General features: G+C 44.7%; 1 protein-coding gene across 1 annotated transcript in view; it reads right to left on the reverse strand.

The window, feature by feature from the left end:
- ABCA1 (ATP binding cassette subfamily A member 1) overlaps window positions 1–17,199 on the reverse strand; it is a 119,367-nt gene extending 102,168 nt beyond the window's left edge. The window contains exons 1-3 of the mRNA XM_007953759.2: window positions 17,134–17,199; window positions 5,215–5,308; window positions 249–390 (exon numbers count right to left, since the gene is read on the reverse strand). Coding sequence (XP_007951950.1) covers window positions 249–390; window positions 5,215–5,308; window positions 17,134–17,199 — 302 coding nt within the window. The remainder of the gene's footprint in view (window positions 1–248; window positions 391–5,214; window positions 5,309–17,133) is intronic.
- Window positions 17,200–18,368: the final 1,169 nt, after the last annotated feature.

An 18,368-nucleotide genomic window follows, 5' to 3' on the forward strand; every position in this document is an offset into this window, starting at 1 on the left:
GAGGAACAGCCTCTAACTACGTGACTTTTGGCGCTATACTTTCGGCTCGTTACTCCTAAAATCAACAAAGAAGCTTCCACGGTTTTAAATCTTGGTGGCAATTCTTACTCCCCTCATCCTGCAGACTTTACCACACAAACGTCTGTACTTCACTCACATCCAACCATGTACAATTCTCCAGAGGACGAGAAGTGGAGTAAAAGTATGAACTGATAAGTTTAGAAAAGAAAACCCGATCTGGTACTTACATGGATTTGTTGAAGTTTCCAACAACCCCGGGAGCCTCACCAGGAGTCGGATAACGGAAACAAGGGTTGTTGGCATTACAGATAATCCCCTGAACCCAAGGAAGGGTTCCTGCAGAGGGCATGGCTTTGTTTGGAAAGTGGCCTGTTGAAATCAAGGAGAAGAAAACCACAGGGAGAAACATTACTTCAATGTTTTTAAATATTTTTGAGACTTGACAGCAGCCTTTATCTCTACTGGCTCCAGGCATACAATGTCCCATTGCCCACATCCCAAAGACCTGCCCTTCTGGACTAATCCTGACCCTGGACAGACACACTGGGCATTGGATAGCAGGCCTCTGTGACCACAGGCAAGGTTCTTCATCTACTTGGATGTCATCTATAGAGTGTGGTCCATGGCTCCCCCTTACAGCTGTGATGAAAGGAATACAGAAAAGTGTCTGATGGGCAGCAAGTGGTTAGTCATTAGTTCACCTCCTATCCCCCACCTCACCCTTGAGAGACACAGAAGGGCCTCGAGTATGATTTCATTCCATTTCTTAACTAAGCAGGAAACAATGGCAAATTAAAGTGGCCGAGAAAGAGCAGTCAGGGAGTTAGCAGTACCCCTGAGAGGAGAACCCACATTTCCACGATCCCAATCCAAGCCTCTTGTTTTAAATCTGTGGCCTCCTTTCTAATGCAGCTCTCCTCAATCCCCTTCTGTACTGTTCTCTGTTTGCCAAACGTTTGTTAGTTGCACGTCCTCTGCCAGCTCAAAAGCTCCTCAAGGACACCCAGTAAACACACTGACTTGAGGTGGGATGTGGTCTGTGAAGCTGCACTTGTTTTTGTTGCTTTGTCACTCATAGAAACAACGGGCCCCATCCCACAGGTCATCGCCTCACTCTGTTCTCCATGGAGGAGCTTTACAGACAGGCTGACGGGGCAGGAGCACTGGGCTTCAAAGGCACAGGCTGCTTTGTGACAGTCATCAGCGAATACACTTATCAGGATCAAGATGCATGTGCCCTTGTCAGGGCCCCTAACCTGAGGACTAAGGATTCCTTTGGACAGAAAGGCCATACTTTATCATATTTTGGGGGTTATCTGTGACCCCAAAAGAGTTAATGACCACTAAGAACCATGGCTCTAGGTGGTTAAGACTTATTTCTTGGGCTTCAGGATCAACCAGTTGGGATTCATATCCAGTGTCTGCAACTCCCTAAGTAGGGATTTTGGCCAAGGTGTCAAACTCTTCACCTTCCATTTCCTCATCTGTAAACTGGTAATAACAATACAATCTACTTCGCAGAACTGTAACCTGAGCTGTGATAGGCAAGCACGCAGGAGAGTGTCTGACTCAGAGTAAAGGCTCAGTGAACGGCCTACTATGCTCACAGAGTCATGTACATGGAGGCGCCTACCATGCTTACGGATTCATGCACATGGAGACCTGTGGTGCTGACTACCATGCTATCACTCAGCCTGGAACACTCCCTTCCCACCTCACAGCTACCACCTTCTCCAAAGCAGGAATCCTGTTTTCTCATCTTTCTGTTTTCATGCAAACATCCTGGCAGAGCCTCCCAAGAAGGTACACCACAGCCAAGACTTGCAGTATTTTGCATTTCAGTATTGGGGCCCCTCTATCTGCCTTTTCCTTCTATCCATAATCCAACCAGAGAAGCAACAGCCACAGCAAAGATGCAACAAGATCTGACTCACCACGGCCACCCTCTCCAGGGACTCTGTCCTATGGAACATTTACTTAGTTAATCTCCTTATCTCCCTGTTAATAGTTCAAGGAAAACCAAACAAGGCCCCTTGCCTGAATCAGCTGCCCCTCATCCAGAGGAGATTTACGTAACCCAAATACTTGAAGGACCAAGGGATTCTCTCCTTTAAACTCCAGGAGGTGCTGGCACCAATGACAGGGTTGTGTTGGTCAAAGGCAGCACAGGGCAATAAGAAGGGGAAGGTAATGAAAGCTTCCTCCTGGTAGGTGAAGCAAAGACCCTCTCCCATAGGTTGTGCCCCATCAAACAAGAGCAGAAAAAGGACTTGGCAGTAGGTCTTCAGGATGACAATGAAACAGCATAATGGACTCCCAGAGGCCAGGCAAGTCAGCAGGACCTTGGTGGCCCCAGGCTGAACTGGAAAAGCTTTATGGGGAAGAATTATACACCAGTCCTTTATTCCCAGAGACAGGACCCTCTACAAGTTCCACCTCAGCTCTCCACTTTCTCCACACTGCCCTCCCAGCAAGCTCCCTAGAAGGTAGCCAGAACGGAAAGTAAGGCTGCAAGAAGTGCACTGGTAAATGGAAACGTCTTATCTGTCTTCTATAGGTACAAAAATGTCACAACATTTGTGAGGCTATATGGTCTAGAGCAGAGGAATCTGGGTTCAAAACTCACCAACTTGCCCAAGGTGTCAATCCTAGCAAATAGCAGACCCAGGAGTTAACACCCCCATCTGCCTGATGGCCAAGTGCTATCTACTGCCATGGCACCATCTTGCCTGCTTACTACGTTGCAGAGAGGGAGAACAGCCTAGCAGCCAAGTGCAGCTGAGTCGGGCCTACTCCATGGATACTGTGGTGGGGCTCAAGGTGATACTTGAATAAAATCAATTCTGCCTTTACTCACCAATCAACAAAATCTCTTGGGGCTCCCAAAGAGGAAGCAAAATTACCTCACACGCCAATACATGAGTGAAGAGTTCATACTCTACTCTTTTCCTTTTTGGTGAAATAAAAAAAAAAAAAAAAAAATCACGTCTGATGGAATATTTTTAAGGTTATAAAATTAAAAAGAATAAAAAGTTGAATGTCTAATGTGTGTCAGCAAATTATTGTTTTTGTGTGCCATCAAGTCTATTGCAACTCACAGTGACCCTATAGGACAGAATACAACTGCCCCGCAGTGTTTCCTAGGCTGTGATCTTTGCAGGGGCAGGTCACCAGGTCTCTCTTCCTCGGAGTGGTTGGTGAGCTCACACCACCAACCCCTTGGTTTAACAGCTTAGTACTTAACCTTGTGCCATCAGGGGCCCTTAGCAGGTAAATGTGCTGGGAAGGAGCCCTGATGGGGTGACAGTTAAGTGCTTTGCTGCTAAACAAAAAGTCCAAAACTTGGTGGTTCAAACCCACCAGCCACTCATGTGAGAACATTCCTGGCAATCTGTTCCCAGGACAATTACCGCCTAGGAAACTCTATGGGGCAGTTCTCCTGTGTCTTACAGGGTCACTGTGAGTCAGAACTGACTGAATGGCACACAGCAACAACATGTGCTGTGAAAGAGATGCGACTAGAACAAGATCACAATTGAAAGGTAACCTTGGCCCCATCACTACCCTAGAAGAACAAGTTTCTGCAAGCCAGGGAGCTAGTGGGGTGTGAGAGAAGCTGATTAGTGGGAACAGGAGTGACTGAGGCAGTGAAACCAAAGTCCCAGCTAACCCCCAAAGTGAATGTTGATCCTTTAGACTAGAACAACCCATGCAGTGAGTCCAACAGGGAAAGAGACTGTCATTGTGGGGTGAGAACACTCACAACAAATGTATGAGATAGGTACACCCAATGCCCATTCATTGACATGGTTATGTTTCAAAGACCGTTAAGCAAAAACCAGTGTTATGTAAAAGTGGAGGATGATCACATCACATCAAAAAATGGAGAATGACTACATCATGACATTACTGCCAAATTACATCATCACATAACTGCCAAATTACCTTATGACATAATTGCCAGATTACATCATGGCGTAACTGCCAAACCACTGAGAATCATGGCCCAGCCAAGCTGACATAATCCTAACCATCACAGTCAGCATCACTCTTGCCTTGCACCTCAGCATTTGTTCCTGCCAGATGTACATCAGTTAATGCACAAAAGAGCTGGAAAGTAGATTTTTTACTATTGTCCTAAATTTGAAAGGTCAGGTACTGAGGTAGTTGGTAAGTAAGCAAGTAGGGGTATTACTATGCCCTTTTAGAGATGAGGAAACTGAGGTGCTAACTAGAGAACAGCCGTCATGGTCACTTGCCCAAAGGAGCACAGCAAGGGATGAAGGCCAGATTTAAACCCAGGTAATCCGACATGTAGAGCCTATGCTCTTGGCCACTGCACTGTATTTTCTAAGCCCTTTATAAAGGATATCAGAGCACATGACTGAGAGTCAGAGGACCCAAGCTTTATTTCATCTGTATTACTTACTAGATGTATGGCTTTGGGAAAGTAGCTGTACCTCCCTGAGCTCAATTTACTTATCAAGAGATTAAAGTAAATGATGATAATAATAATAAAATCTACTCCACAAGGTTGTTGTGAAAATCAAATGAAATAGTTTTAGTCAAACTGTAAAATTCTATACAAATGCTACTTAAAACTGTACATTCTGTGATCTGGAATTGTGTAATAAAGACATGTTGTTGTTGTTGTTGTTATATGCCGTCGAGTCAGACCCGACTCATAGCGACCCCTCCTTGGGTTTCCGAGGTGGTATCACTATGGAAATGATTACCCAACCTTCCTTCCGAGGAGTGGTTGGTGGGTTTGAACTGCCAGCCTTCTGGTTAGTGGTCAAGTGCTTTAGGCACTACACTACATACACATATGAAAATGACTAGTAGGGACCAGCTGATGGAGGTGTTAAAGCATGGTTTTAAGGGGTGCTTTTTAATCATCACTTTCTGAACTACCAGTGAAGTTATTTCATATTCATTATTTAAAATGCATGAAAACACATGTTCATTATTATTGTGTTACTAACCACCATTCCTTACAAATGAAACTAGTCTCCTAAGCTCACGCTTTTACCCAAATTTGGAAACCTACGAGGGGTCGCTATGAGTCAATCATAAACCTTTGTGGTGTTTCTTAAGGTTCGCTTCCCTGGACAAACCAAATTTAGCTCACGCGCATTGCCTGGCTTCTGCGTGCCAATGGTGAGGCTCATTCAGGACTGCCCAGGTACTCACATTCATGTTGCTCATACGGTGGGTAACTCAGCCGAACAGAGATGAGGATCAGGAAGATGAATAGAGGCCAGGCCACTTCCAGCAGCAGCTGACACTGGGCAGGAAATAAGACAAAGCACCGTGAATTTTAAAAATCACTGAAAGCCCAACACTATCAGGCTTTGGAGAATACACAGAAAAGTTAATTACAAAATTGATCAACTTCTCTAGCCTCTCCTACTACTCACTAACTTTCCATTTAAGCTACAACAACATGGAATTGTTATCAGTTCTCCCCCAACAACATTCTATTCCAGACTCCTGTGCCTTCCTGCACTAAGGGAAGATGCTTCACCCTGCTTCATCTAGTCACGTCTACTCATTCCTTAGGACTCAACCTGGCATAATTTCCTTTATTAAACCCCAGGCCGAGCTAGAAGCCCTTCTCCTGTCTTCCCGCAGTACCCTCCGCATACTCCTCCCACAGAATTTTCCCCAGGCTGCTGAAATCCTCTATCACTGGCTTGCACGATGCACTATGAGTACCTCAAGGGCAGGTTCTGGGTCCTAGTCATCTTTGCATTTTCCCAGCTTTAGCACAGGGCCAGTTAGGCAATGGCCACTTGCTGAAAAGAGAGGGCCGGGGCGATCTGCTATGCTAAACACACCCCACTTCTGCTCCTCCAAACACACGGTAGATTACTCCCCTTGGGGCCAGGAGGAGGACTCCAAAGGATAGTGAACATCTGGTAGCACAGTGCCTAAGGCACTTGACTGCTAACCAGGAGGCTGGCGGTTCAAACCCACCAGCCACTCCTCGGAAGGAAGGTTGGGCAATCCTACTTCCGTAGTGATACTGCCTCAGAAACTCGACAGCACATAACAACAACAACATACACAGTTCAGTATTGACTTGTGTGCACCTTACATTGGAAAGAGTTGGGAGTAGTGCAACGCCCTTTCTCGTCCTCTCCAATGGGTTAGAAGATCATGAAGCTTATAAGCAAGCTGATCCACTGGTTAAAACAATGAGGTTTTTTCTAAAGGAAAACTCTGCTCAACGAGTTACCAATGGATACGTGGGCAGAGGGTAAGAAGTCACTGAACTTAATTTCATCAAACCAGTTGTAACTAGTTGTTGTTGTTGTTGTTATGCGCTGTCAAGTTGGACATGACTCATAGCGACCCCTCCTTGGGTTTCTGAGGCAGTATCACTATGGAAATAGATTGCCCGACCTTCTCTCCAAGGAGTGGCTGGTGGGTTTGAACTGCCAGCCTTCTGGTTAGCAGTCAAGTGCCTTAGGCACTGTGCCACCAGAGCTCCTGGTGTAACTAGTTACAGTGCCTGAAATCACTCATCGCGTCCATTTCTTTCATTTCTAGATTCCAGGTTCTAATGAGAACAAACACCAAAGAGCCTGGGAGCATCATGGGGCCTTGAGGCTAACAGTGATTGTGACCATGCCCTCTGAGTCATAAAGCCAAGACTGATGTGTAATTCTCCTTTTCTTTAAAATAATGTAAGTTTTTTCTTAATCCTCAAATCCACATATTCTTATTGTAGAAAATTGGAGAATACGAAAATATCTATTAAAAAAAGTAGAAAAACGTAAATCTAAATCCCTCTCAATCCTGCCTCCTGGAGATAACGCCCCTCAGCTGAGCCAACAATGCTTCTCTCTTAATGTCTTTTTTTCTATGTACATATAATACCTTTTTCTGCAAAACAGAGATTGTACAGCACATATAACTTTGTATTCTGCTTTTTTCATTTAATATCATACAGGGGCATTTTCTGTGGCATAAAATATCCCCTTAAAATATGGCTTCAATGGCCACTTGATAGTCTACCCGATAAGCATGTCATAATGAATTTAACTCTTCCACTGCAGCTTGGCACTTCAGAGTGTTTTTTGGTGTTTTTGTTGTTTATTAATTTTTTTAAATTTTTGGCATTTTAAATAACCAGTTTTGAATTTCCAAAGATTTTTGTATGTAGTTCACATTAAGTTCTCTGTTAAAGAAATCATTTTGGAAGGAAATGCAACTAAATGGTAACAATGGATGCACTGGGATGGTAACATGCATGATGCTTTTATACTTTCCTGTGTCTTCTAAATCTTCCCTAATGAGTATTTATTACTTCTCTAATGGGACAAAAACATAAAAATAAAAAACCACTGCTAGCCTGTAACTCTGAAGAACGGTTTACTACAGATAGCACGCTGGCAAATGACAAATGAGTCCCTCTCTGGAAGAAAGCATGTTGGCAATGAGGTCCCCAAGATCAAAGATGGGGCTGGCCTTGTAAACAGTTCTGTAAACAGTCCCAGAGAACAACACACACTGAAATCTCCAAGTTGAAACACCAGCTGGGTTCCCCAGGTCCTCTGTGCCTCATCAGCACTTGGCACAGCAGGGGCCCTATTCACACAGGAGCTTCTCCCCCAGGGTCGCTTTCTTCTCACTGAGCCTGCCACATGATGAGGGCTTAAAAGATGTTTGGTGAGTAAAGGAATGAACTGAAGTTTATAAGAGAATGATGTGAAAACAGAAGTCAGCAGAGCCCCTAAAGAAAGCAAGTTGGCAGCATGTGTTCAAGAGACATGTTTATCCCCTTTGACCAAGCAGTATTTCTGGGAATTCATCCTATAGAACTAATTTAAAATATCAAAGGGCTACATTCGTGAGCTACTCATTCATTGAGAAATTACAGTTGCAAAATACCAGAAACAACTTAATCTCCTAGCAAAGTTGAAATAGCGAAATTGTACATCTATTCCATCTATTGGACAATACATTATGCACTCATTGTAACAATTTTTATGAAACACAGAAACCATTAACCATATAATACTAAGTATAAAAAGCAGAACACAAAATTATAAGCATTCCAAGTTACAGTTAAATAAAACCCGTAGCAACAGAGGAAGGGGAGTCAGACATAGGAGGAAGAAATGGAATTTGTAGCTAATTGCCTCCCTAAACAAGAGGCCTCCTTTACCATGAGACTAGAACTGAATGGTGCCCAGCTACCATTACTGAATGTTTTGATCAGAGATTCTGTGGAAGAATCCCGATCAAAAGGGGGAAAATGGAGAATAAATTTTCAAATTCTCATGGAATCTAAAATTTGTGGTGCCACAGAGGCCAGAAGAACCCCTGAAACTATTTCCCTGAGATAATCTTTAAACCTTAAACCAAATGTATTCCTGAATTTGTCTTAAAACCAAACAATAATTTAGTTCAATTAGGAAAGAATGGCTGCCTTGAGTATTGTGCTCTTTTAAGAACTATCTAGATGGGATCAAACTGACAATAGCAACTCAAGATTAGATACTGCAATTTAGGGGACAGTGAGTTGATGTTAATGGAGGAGATACACTTCAGAAAAGGAAAGTGAGAACAGCTGCACAACTTGAAGAAAGACATCCCTGTCACTGAACTAGGAGCTCTGGTAGCTTAGTGCCTAAGGCATTTGACTGCTAACTAGAAGGCTGGTGGTTCAAACTCCTTGGAAAGAAGGCTGGGCAAATCTACTTTCGTAGTAATACTGTCTCGGAAACCTAAGGAGGAGTTGTTATGAGTCGGGTCAGACTTAACGACAGTGAGTTTTTGGTTTGGGTCACTGAATTGTCCATGGAGACACCGACAGACTGGTGTATGTTCTGCTGTGTATATTCTCAACAACAACAAAAATTAGTTATTTGGGAAAAAAATCATCTACAAATATTGACAAAGACAGGAGTAAAATAAAAACCAGTAGGACTGTGAATCAATTCAGGAAAAAAAAAAAAAAAACTTAAAAACCACAGAATGAAGTAAGATACACGGCCATCAAATCTTGAGGCTCTGAAGCTTCCATTTATACTTCTAGGACAAACAGTAACTATCACTTACTTCAAACCCGGTGTGTACTAAGAATACTGTGTATGGATTACTTCATTTAATGTTCAGAACAACCCTGTGAGGTGAAAACTATTGGTATCTCCATTTATATGGGGCAAGGCTGGGGTTCAAGGAAGGGTAAGTCACAGCGCTAGTCAGCACCAGGGTTGAGATCAGAGGCCAGATCTGCTGACTCCGGAGACCATGTCCTTCCCCATTGTTCCAAATGAAATTCTACTTGTCACAGCAGGCAGGCCAGACAAGAAACGACTCCCACCAGGCAGTATTGTCTAAAAATGTTAACAGGTTCAGCAGAGGTTAAATGGACAGCCCATATTGAGCACCTAGCGTGTGCCACGTGTTTTTATACATCTCATCTCTAATAACTATTCTCACAGTAACTCAGTTTAGTCGTAACATCACCATTTTAGAAGTGAAGAAACTGAGCTCTAGAAAGGTCCTGAGAGACTGCCCGGTGAGGAAATGCAATGACATCCGAATCCACATCTACCTGACCCCTAAATTTTGAACCTGTCATGCTGATTCCAACAGTCATGGTTGGAGCACATTCCTCTCAGGATAGCCATTCTGGAAAGATCTAGTACTCCCAAGTCTGTGCAGGCACTGATCCAACTCAATGAACCAAGCCTTACATCCCTGGATATCTCTGCAGCCCCACATCCAGGACCCTGTAGGGCAGCAGATGCTCAGAATATGTTGGTTGATGCGAAAAAAATGAATGGGTTTTTCCTATGGCACTAAAAGCAAAGGGCACAAACAAAGTCTTAGATTCATTTTCAACAGCTGAAGCCAGTGTGTGTGAGCAAATCACAGAAAGGGGTAAGAGAGAGACTGACAGTACTACCAATAAGGACCAGGGTATGTAACTGCCTTACATACATCAAGGAGTTCGGGTGGCGTAGTGCCTAAGGCATTTGACTGCTAACCAGAAGGCTGGCATTCAAACCCACCAGTCACTCCTCGGAAGGAAGACTGGCCAATCCACTTCCATCGTGATACCACCTCGGAAACCCAACAAGGGGTTGCTACGAGTCATATCCGACTCGACGGCAGTGAGTTTTTTTTTTTTTTTTAAACATGTATTAGCTCATTTACTCTTCGAATATCCTCTGAGTGCTAGTATTACCCTTCATTTTACAGATGAGGAAACCAAGAGTCAGAGTTAATAAATTATTTCAAGATACTAGGCTGGTAAATGGTAGAGCCAAGATTCAAGGCCAGTCTACCTCAAGGGTCCCCACTCTTGGCCACTAAGCACTGTACCTCCTCATGTCCTCTGCGCCGACTGTCACCGGAGTTATCTAAACTCCTGATCTCTCAAAGCCCTTGCTGACGTGAGACACTCACACTTTTCCTAATAGAGAGACTGCCTCCAGAGCTCACATCACCCAAATCAGAGAACTAAAGGGAGACAAAATTTAAACCATGCCCTCACCCTGTATGTACCTTTAAAATAATCTCTGTCATTAAACCAAAGGCACCTCCCAAATTCAAGAGGATGTTCTTATTGTTGCTGTTGTTGTTAGGTATGACTCGCAGAAACACTCTGCACAACAGAATGAAACATTGCCCGGTGCTGCAGCACCCTAACACCCTCGCCATGCCTGAGCCCATCACTGCAGCCACTGTGTCAGTCCATCTCGTTGAGGGCCTTCCCCTTTTTGGCTGACCTTCCACTTTACCAAGCATAACATCCTTCACCAGGGAATGGTCCTTCTGACAACATGACCAAAGTAGCTGAGACAAAGTCTGGCCATTCTGGCTTCCAAGGAGCATCCCAGCTGCACTTCTTCCAGGACAGATCTGTTTGTTCTTCTAGCAGTCCGTGGTATTTTCAGTATTCTTCGCCAACACCACAATTTAAAGGCATCCACTGTTCTTCGGTCTTCCTTGTTCACTGCCCAGCTTTCATATGCATATGAGGCAACTGAAAATACCATACCTTGCCTTAGTCTTCAAAGTGATGCCTTTGCTTAGAGGATGTTCTAGGTGACTCTTATCCCATTAGCCTCCATCTAGAAACCTACCTTGACTCCTACCAGGAATGCCATCTGGCTCTACTCACTATCAGAATCAGAATCGCCTATCTCTAAGGTTAGCACAGTTCTCTAGCACAGGCCTGCATAAAAAGCTTGGAAAGAAGGTTAATGCTTGACTGCTAGAAACTCCTACAGAAAACTCTTCTAGGTCTTGCTTTGGTACTGGCCCAGCTACCCCACCTATGAGGCACAATGATTTGGAGAAATCTTATTTTCAAAAGGTGCTTCTCACCAAGGCCAGACACTTGAAAGCTGTCTTGTAGTGATGGATATTAAAATAGTGAGGCTGGTGTTTAACTGGATTGCTACCCTGAGCTGCTCTGGGGAGCACCAAAGGATCACTCTGTACTTTTTCCATCTGGTAATTCCTCAGCTAAACAAGAGCATAATGTGATTAAACTCTTCCAGGACAGAGGTTCCCAACCTCAACACTAGTGACATTTGGGGCCAGGTACTTCTTTGTTGCAGGGGAAAGGGCTGTCTGTGCGTTGGAGGATGTTCAGCATCATCCCTGGACCCCACCCACCAGACAACAGTAGCACCTCACCCCTTCCTCCAGTGTGTCAATCAGGTATGTCTGCAGACATGATCAAATGTCCCCAGGGGGAAGGGGTCGAAACTGTCTCCCGTTGAGAACCACTGCTCTGGAGTAACTGTGAGAACTGAATGTTATTTCATGTAAAAGGCTTATCATAGACCCTAGCATTTGCAGCTGTTATTGCTAGTATCATCACCATGCATCAAACCATTTCTGAATCATCATTTCAGAGCTGTGCCGAAATCTTACAGATTACAGATACCCACTCTCCACCTGAATATTCACACCTGACTTTCCCGCTTCTGGTTGCAGAAGCTCATATCCCACAATTCACTCACTCTGTGACTCACTCTGTGACTCACTCTGTGAATTTAGCTACCTAGCCTAAGGACACCATCATGGCGCTCTCAAAGTCTTGAGATTTATTCCTAATAACTTGAGATTGAGGCAGGGCACGAACACACAGAAAACCAAAGGAAGAGAATTTGGCCTTGGGCAAGAGTCTTCCAAGCCAAGGGACCCAAAAAGTTTCATGCCATCCTGAAAAAATGAGTCTCTGTTTCTTAGCATTGAGTGGAAAATTCTTGAGATCACAATGGGCTATGAGAAAGAACCAAGAAGAATAAACACCAGAAAGGAGGAGATGAAAATACCTGTTGTTTATAACATGGTCACAAATCTAAAAGAACCCACAAAATTAACCAGAAAGTTGCAGTTGACCCACCATTTTGGAGCCTGTAGAGGCCTGCTGGGAACAGGACTTCTAAACCGGCAAATACGTCTGGAAGGTTGTGGCCCAAGACTACTTTTGCTGGCTACACACGGGGTCTCCGGAACCAGAGAGAGCACACAGCCCTTCTTAAAACTTAAGGTGTTTATGCTCAGATGAAACCGAATTCTATTTAGGCAAGAGATGTGCCTATGTGTACAAAGCAAAGAACAACACAGTGACTCCTAGAGGCAAACCTAACAAAACCAGAGTAATCTGGAGAAAGGTAACTAACTCATGCCCACAGAAACAGTGGCATGGTTTGTGCCAAATTCCAAAGCAGCCTTCCTGCTAAGGCCATTGGACACAGAATCCATGTGATGCTGTATCCTTCAAGGATTTAATAGCTACTGAAAAGTAAATAAAGTAAAATTGTGAACTTGTTAAAAAAAAAGTTGCAGTTGATTTGAAAGTGTGGGTAAATTCGTCAGAAACAAGGTAACTTCCCCAATAAAAGAGTTTTTCTATAAGCATATGATAATCAGTTAAGCTAATATAATGGGGAGGGAATAATCCTAGTCATAGCAATAAGAGACACACAAGTAAAAAACTTAGATCATCTAATGCTTAATACATGACTCATGTATGTAGAAGAGAACCATAGACCATCCATCTATCTGTAAAATTCTCTAATGGCTCTTAAGTAAGGAGTTTTAATTTTTTTATAACTATTCCTTGCCTCTAAACAATGCTCAAATACTGGAACTGTAACTTGGTATGCAAAAAAATTAGAATTATGTATTTTTCCTGCCACATGGCTAGTTGAATCTAATCGGAAAAATTAAAAATAAAGGCAAAAAGAAAGAGTCCATATGGCCACACTCTGTCCCATCTGTTTCATGGGGACTTTGTCCCCTGGATCAGCCTAAAACCAGATGAGGATCCTGAGAACTCTGAAGCCCCTCCCTCTTCCTGTCCCAAACCCTGTTTGTGCAAAATGACTGCCACCCACACGAGTTAACCGTTACTTTGGACCCAAACTGAGCTTTGCACCCACCCAACTTTCGCAACTCAACTTCAACGTATACTTTGTCCAACGGAAATAGTGGAAAGCTAAACCAACTGATGGCCCCCATGAGGCTGCACCATGAGGGCACAGCGGGGGCCCCCAGGATTCACCAGCAAACAAGGACCCAGAGGGAAAGAACAAAGAGCCAACCTTCAACAGGGGCACAGTTCTGCATACTCTTTCCATTCTTCCTAGCAGTAGCCCAAAGGCTCCTGGAGACCCACAAACTAGCGGGCTACTGACATACTCACCAGTCATTCAGCAGAACTTATTACACATGTCCCAGTACCAGCCTCTGTCCTGGACTCTGGGGTCAAATCTCTACACTTCAGGATCTCAGGGGAAGGGTAACAGGCACCTGATTTCCACATATTGTGGGTCAGCTGCCCCTGGCAAATGGACAGAGGTGGTTCTGACTGTGTGAACTAACAAACTGGCACCAAAACCTTAACAGGTTCCAGTGTCTAAACAATACACTCTAGATCCCAGGCAGTTAGATTAGGGAAACAGGTACCAATCAAAATTTAAGATCCAGGGACTAAACCTTTGTTGTTGTTATGTGCTGTCGAGTCAGACCCGACTCATAGTGACCCCTCCTTGGGTTTCCGAGGCAGTATTACTATGGAAGTAGATTGCCCCATCTTCCTTCCGAGGAGTGGCTGGTGGGTTTGAACCACTAGCCTTCTGGTTAGTAGTCAAGTCCCTTAGGCACTACGCTACCAGAGCTCCCAAAGAGATGGCCTGCCTTAGTGCAGATAAAGCCAAGCCTGATAGAAAGGATTTCTGCCTGTAAAGCCACTATCACCTGCACTAAGGCGCAGGCCAGATTTTTCCAGTTCTGACAATTTAAACATCTGGGATTTAAAATAATCTACCTTCCTTTCTGACTCAGCAAAATCCATTTCCTTCAGGAAGGGTGGTAATTAGGACAGCCTGGAAGGCACTTAGAAGGGCCCTTTCAGGTCAGAATGCTGGGTCTCCTTTCCCTTCTTAAACAAGAACTCTACCACAAGCCTATAAACTGCTTTAACTAAGCCCACCTCTCTCTCTAATGCTAATACTTTAAAACCCCCCAAAAAAATCTACTGAGCAAGAAGCAACAAGCTCAAGACCAGAGGAGACTGGCCCAGTCTGGATGACCCAACTCCATGTCCTGTTCCAGGGCCCCTTGCTCCTAAGTCCCTTTTTTGGCTGAGCACAGAGAACCTCTTCCCTGCCCCTATTCCTTCTACCTCCAGACTGGACCCTGCCCCAGGGCTGCAGAGGATTTGGAGAAGGAGAGAAAAAGATCATTGCAGTGGGATGGACAAAGGACTGGCCCGAGTCTTGCAGATGCCAGCACATGTCCCAGCTCAGTTACTGGTCTGTTGAAGTTGGAGAAATCCCATTCTGGATTGGGGCTTTTATTTCCTCCTCTGCAAAATATGAGACTTGAACTAGACTATCTCTGAGACCTCCTTTCATTGCTAAGATGATACAATTTCTTGCACTACTGCCTGGCTGATGGGCACACCATGGCAGAGAGAATTTCCTATCGTACAGGCTGCTACCACCAGACAGAGAAGAGGCAGGAGACTTGGACACATGCTAGCCAAGAAATGCAAATCAGAGATGAGCAGGTAGGGCCTGATGGCACCTTAGGAGGCAGAAGGAAAGCAAGGAAGAAGCTGGAAATGCAAAAGGTTTTAGCACTGAGTACAGAAAAAATTGTACTACTAAACAGCAATATGACGTAGTATACTAGAGTATCAACCATGCAGTCAGATTATCTGGGTTTGAACCCTACCTCTGCTGCTTACTAGCAGTGTGGGGTGTCGGGCAAGTTCCTTAACCTCTCTGTGAGTCAAGTGCCCCAGCTATAAAGTCGAGATGAAGAATGTTGTGAGGTCTCAGAAGGAGTAATGTATGTAATAAAGCACGCAGTGCCTAGCACACGGCAGCTCACTCTTGAGTGTTGGCTTTTGTTACATTAACATGTTTTACTATTACTATTATTACTAACGCAGATAGGATACATGGATTCCAGGCTCTGCTTTCTCACTAGTTACTTTGGGATTCAGTCTATGCACTTGTAACAGGAGAGACTAGACAAAATCAGTTTCTAGACTAGGACCTGTATGTAGCTACTGTTGAAGGGTTCCACGTTCTCTAAGAGGATGTTGAGTATTTTGTGTTTTCATTTTGTTTCCTCCTCTGTAAAATATGAGACTTGGACTAGGGACCTTCTAAATAAATTGTCATAAACATATGTGTGCTTTCCGAGTGCCCACTTTATAACCAAGTTCTGGCACAAGTTTCCAGGGCCCAAGTCTATATTTGTGTTTGTAGCCTGGGCTGGCACCAATCTAATTGGAGCAGACTAACGAGAAAGGAACAGATGCAGACTCAATTATGAATGATGACATTGTGCCAAATGAAAGCCAAATGACATCAAATGGAAGTTGTTCAAATAGAAAAACGGCTGGAGAACTGAACCACTACCGCATTGTGTTGTAGGCTGGCCAATCTCGAAAGGATCAGCACCGTCCCATTCACTACCCTGGTCATGTTGCAGCTTATCATCTGCTCTCAACATCAGCTGTCTCACATTAGAAGTGTGAATTTCAATTATATCACTTTTGCAATTTTGTTTGCATTTAATTTATAAATATATATGGGTCATACAGCTGTAGAGCAGCCTGTAAGCACAAGTGGTTTATGTCTAGTTCACACCTGTACATATTTAAGTAACATGATAATAAAAAGAACTTAGCGAACACAAGGGAACCTTGACATTTTTGTTCTTCTGTAGAGGGACCAAGTGTTACTGCAGTTTAAGAACCACTGAACTAAATTACCTGCACATCTGGTATAGCCCTTTGAGTCTAAGAAAGAGGATCATTTTGATTTCAGACATGTTGAGTTTCATTAAGACTCCCCAAGTGGGGATGCAGGCTTAGAACTCAGGAAAAGAGCAGGAAACAGACTACTGAAAGGTGTAGCTGAACCCAGGAGACCAGATGGGAACACTAATGAAGGGTGTTCAGAGACGGAAGCAAAGAACTGACGTCTGAACTTCCAGGAGTTCACCATACCTCCACCACTCCATTTTCCTCTCTGTAAAAACAGTATTCACCTGTGTACTAAGGAGGATTTTGCCCAAGGTTACTCAAAGCATTATTAGTCCATCTAGAAAGTAAATGCCTTCGATCTGTCCTAATAACAAAACACATTTTTGGCTGCCGTAATCCTTGAGGCCTGTGGTCAAAACTGAATGGAAGGACATCTGGACTGACCCTAAGAGATCCTGGCATTGCTTTCCAAAAGCTGAGTCGTCAGCTCATTTTGGTCCCACCTTCCAGAAATATACAAGCCCGTTAGGTGCTTCTGGAAAGCCAGGAAGTTCCCAGGGCTACAGGCAAAAACAAAGGACAAGTGGGTGAGGGCAGTTCTGTGCCAGCTCCAGGGGTCAGAATTCATGCTTGAACAAACCATTTCTGCCTGGCTGCCCTCGATGACAAGCCCTGGGGCCACATCAGACCCAGCGGTAGCCACAGTCCTGTGTCCACCAGGGGCCAGATTCATTCAAACACTTTATGAAGACCAAAAGGACCCCCTTCCCTCCTTCCTCCAACACCCAACACAAACCATTAAGAAAAGCACAAAAGATGCGCCACCCCAGGAAAAGCAAGCTTACTGTCTGTCTTCTTCTGAAGGTGAAGTTCTTCCACAGCAGTAACCTCAACTGAGGCCAGCAAGCCATGTTACCTCAGCCGGCGTCCCCAGCAACCTGCGTGGAGGCAGTGGCAGGACCGCACAGCGGGGACACTGTGGCTGGTCATTAACTGAAAGATAAAGCGGGAGGGGAGAGTGTCGTCAGTTATCACTGCAAAGCCATACGCCAATGAGGGCCACTGCTCTAGCCACCCGACCCTCCACCACCCAGGTCTGCGTCTGCTCCCCAACCTGATAGGTCCTTGACTCCCAGCCACAGAGTTCTCCCGGAGATAGGAGTGCTGGAGGTGTGCTGGGGGCAGCCCGGGAGCTAGTCATTACGGTCTTGATCATTTTCGCACCAGTGGTGTGATCACTTGGGAAGAAAACTGCACTTACGAAACAGACTGGAGTTAAACAATCATGGGTGGCCACAGCACAGAGGATGGCAATGGCACAGTGGAATCCCAGAGTGCCACCTTTCTTCTCTAAGAAAATGCTGCCCTCAGACAGAACGTCAGCAGCATTTAAGATCTTGCTGGAGTGACTAAGGCTTGCTGGAGTGACTGAAATTCACTGAAGACGACATGTTCACCTGGCCACAGAGTTCAGTCCTTCCCACGATAAGCAGTGCCATCGCTAAAGCAGTTTTCCAATCTGGAAAGCCACAGCGTGTCTTAGCTGACTGTGATTAAACACCAAGGAAACGCTGCTGACACCTGGCTCCCAGGTAGGGAGGACAACCCTTGCGCTGTGTCTCCGTGGCAAGAAAGCAGTGTCCTTCAGAGAACAAGCCCGCCACGGCAGACTCATCACATCGTCTGGGGAACTGACAAGCTCCCACCATCAGGGCACAAGCACGCTTCCAGCCGGGCTCTCGCTGCACCTGACCCGACCGCTCTTGTCAGGTGTCATGGGGGCCTCCTTGCAGGGCTGTTTCACCAGGTTAGAGGAGGTTTCTCTGAACAGGGCATACAATGTTCTGCGTGTACCAGCTGCCTACCCACTGCTCTATTGAATGCTGGAATAACCCCAGGTGGCAGTACTCATGTTAACGCCAAGGATGAGGCAGAAAAGGAAAGGTGGAGGAAAGGAAGGACACATAGCATCAAACTAGGCCCCAGAAACCAGCTTTCCTTAAAAATACAATGTCTCAGTTAATCCTCAAGGGTGGGTAGGAGTAAGGACCAAACAGCAGAAGGTGCTAAGGATGTAGTC

Source organism: Orycteropus afer, unplaced genomic scaffold, assembly GCF_000298275.1.
Source record: "Orycteropus afer afer isolate SDZICR_OR568_19922 unplaced genomic scaffold, OryAfe1.0 scaffold00410, whole genome shotgun sequence".
Lineage (NCBI taxonomy): Eukaryota > Metazoa > Chordata > Mammalia > Tubulidentata > Orycteropodidae > Orycteropus > Orycteropus afer.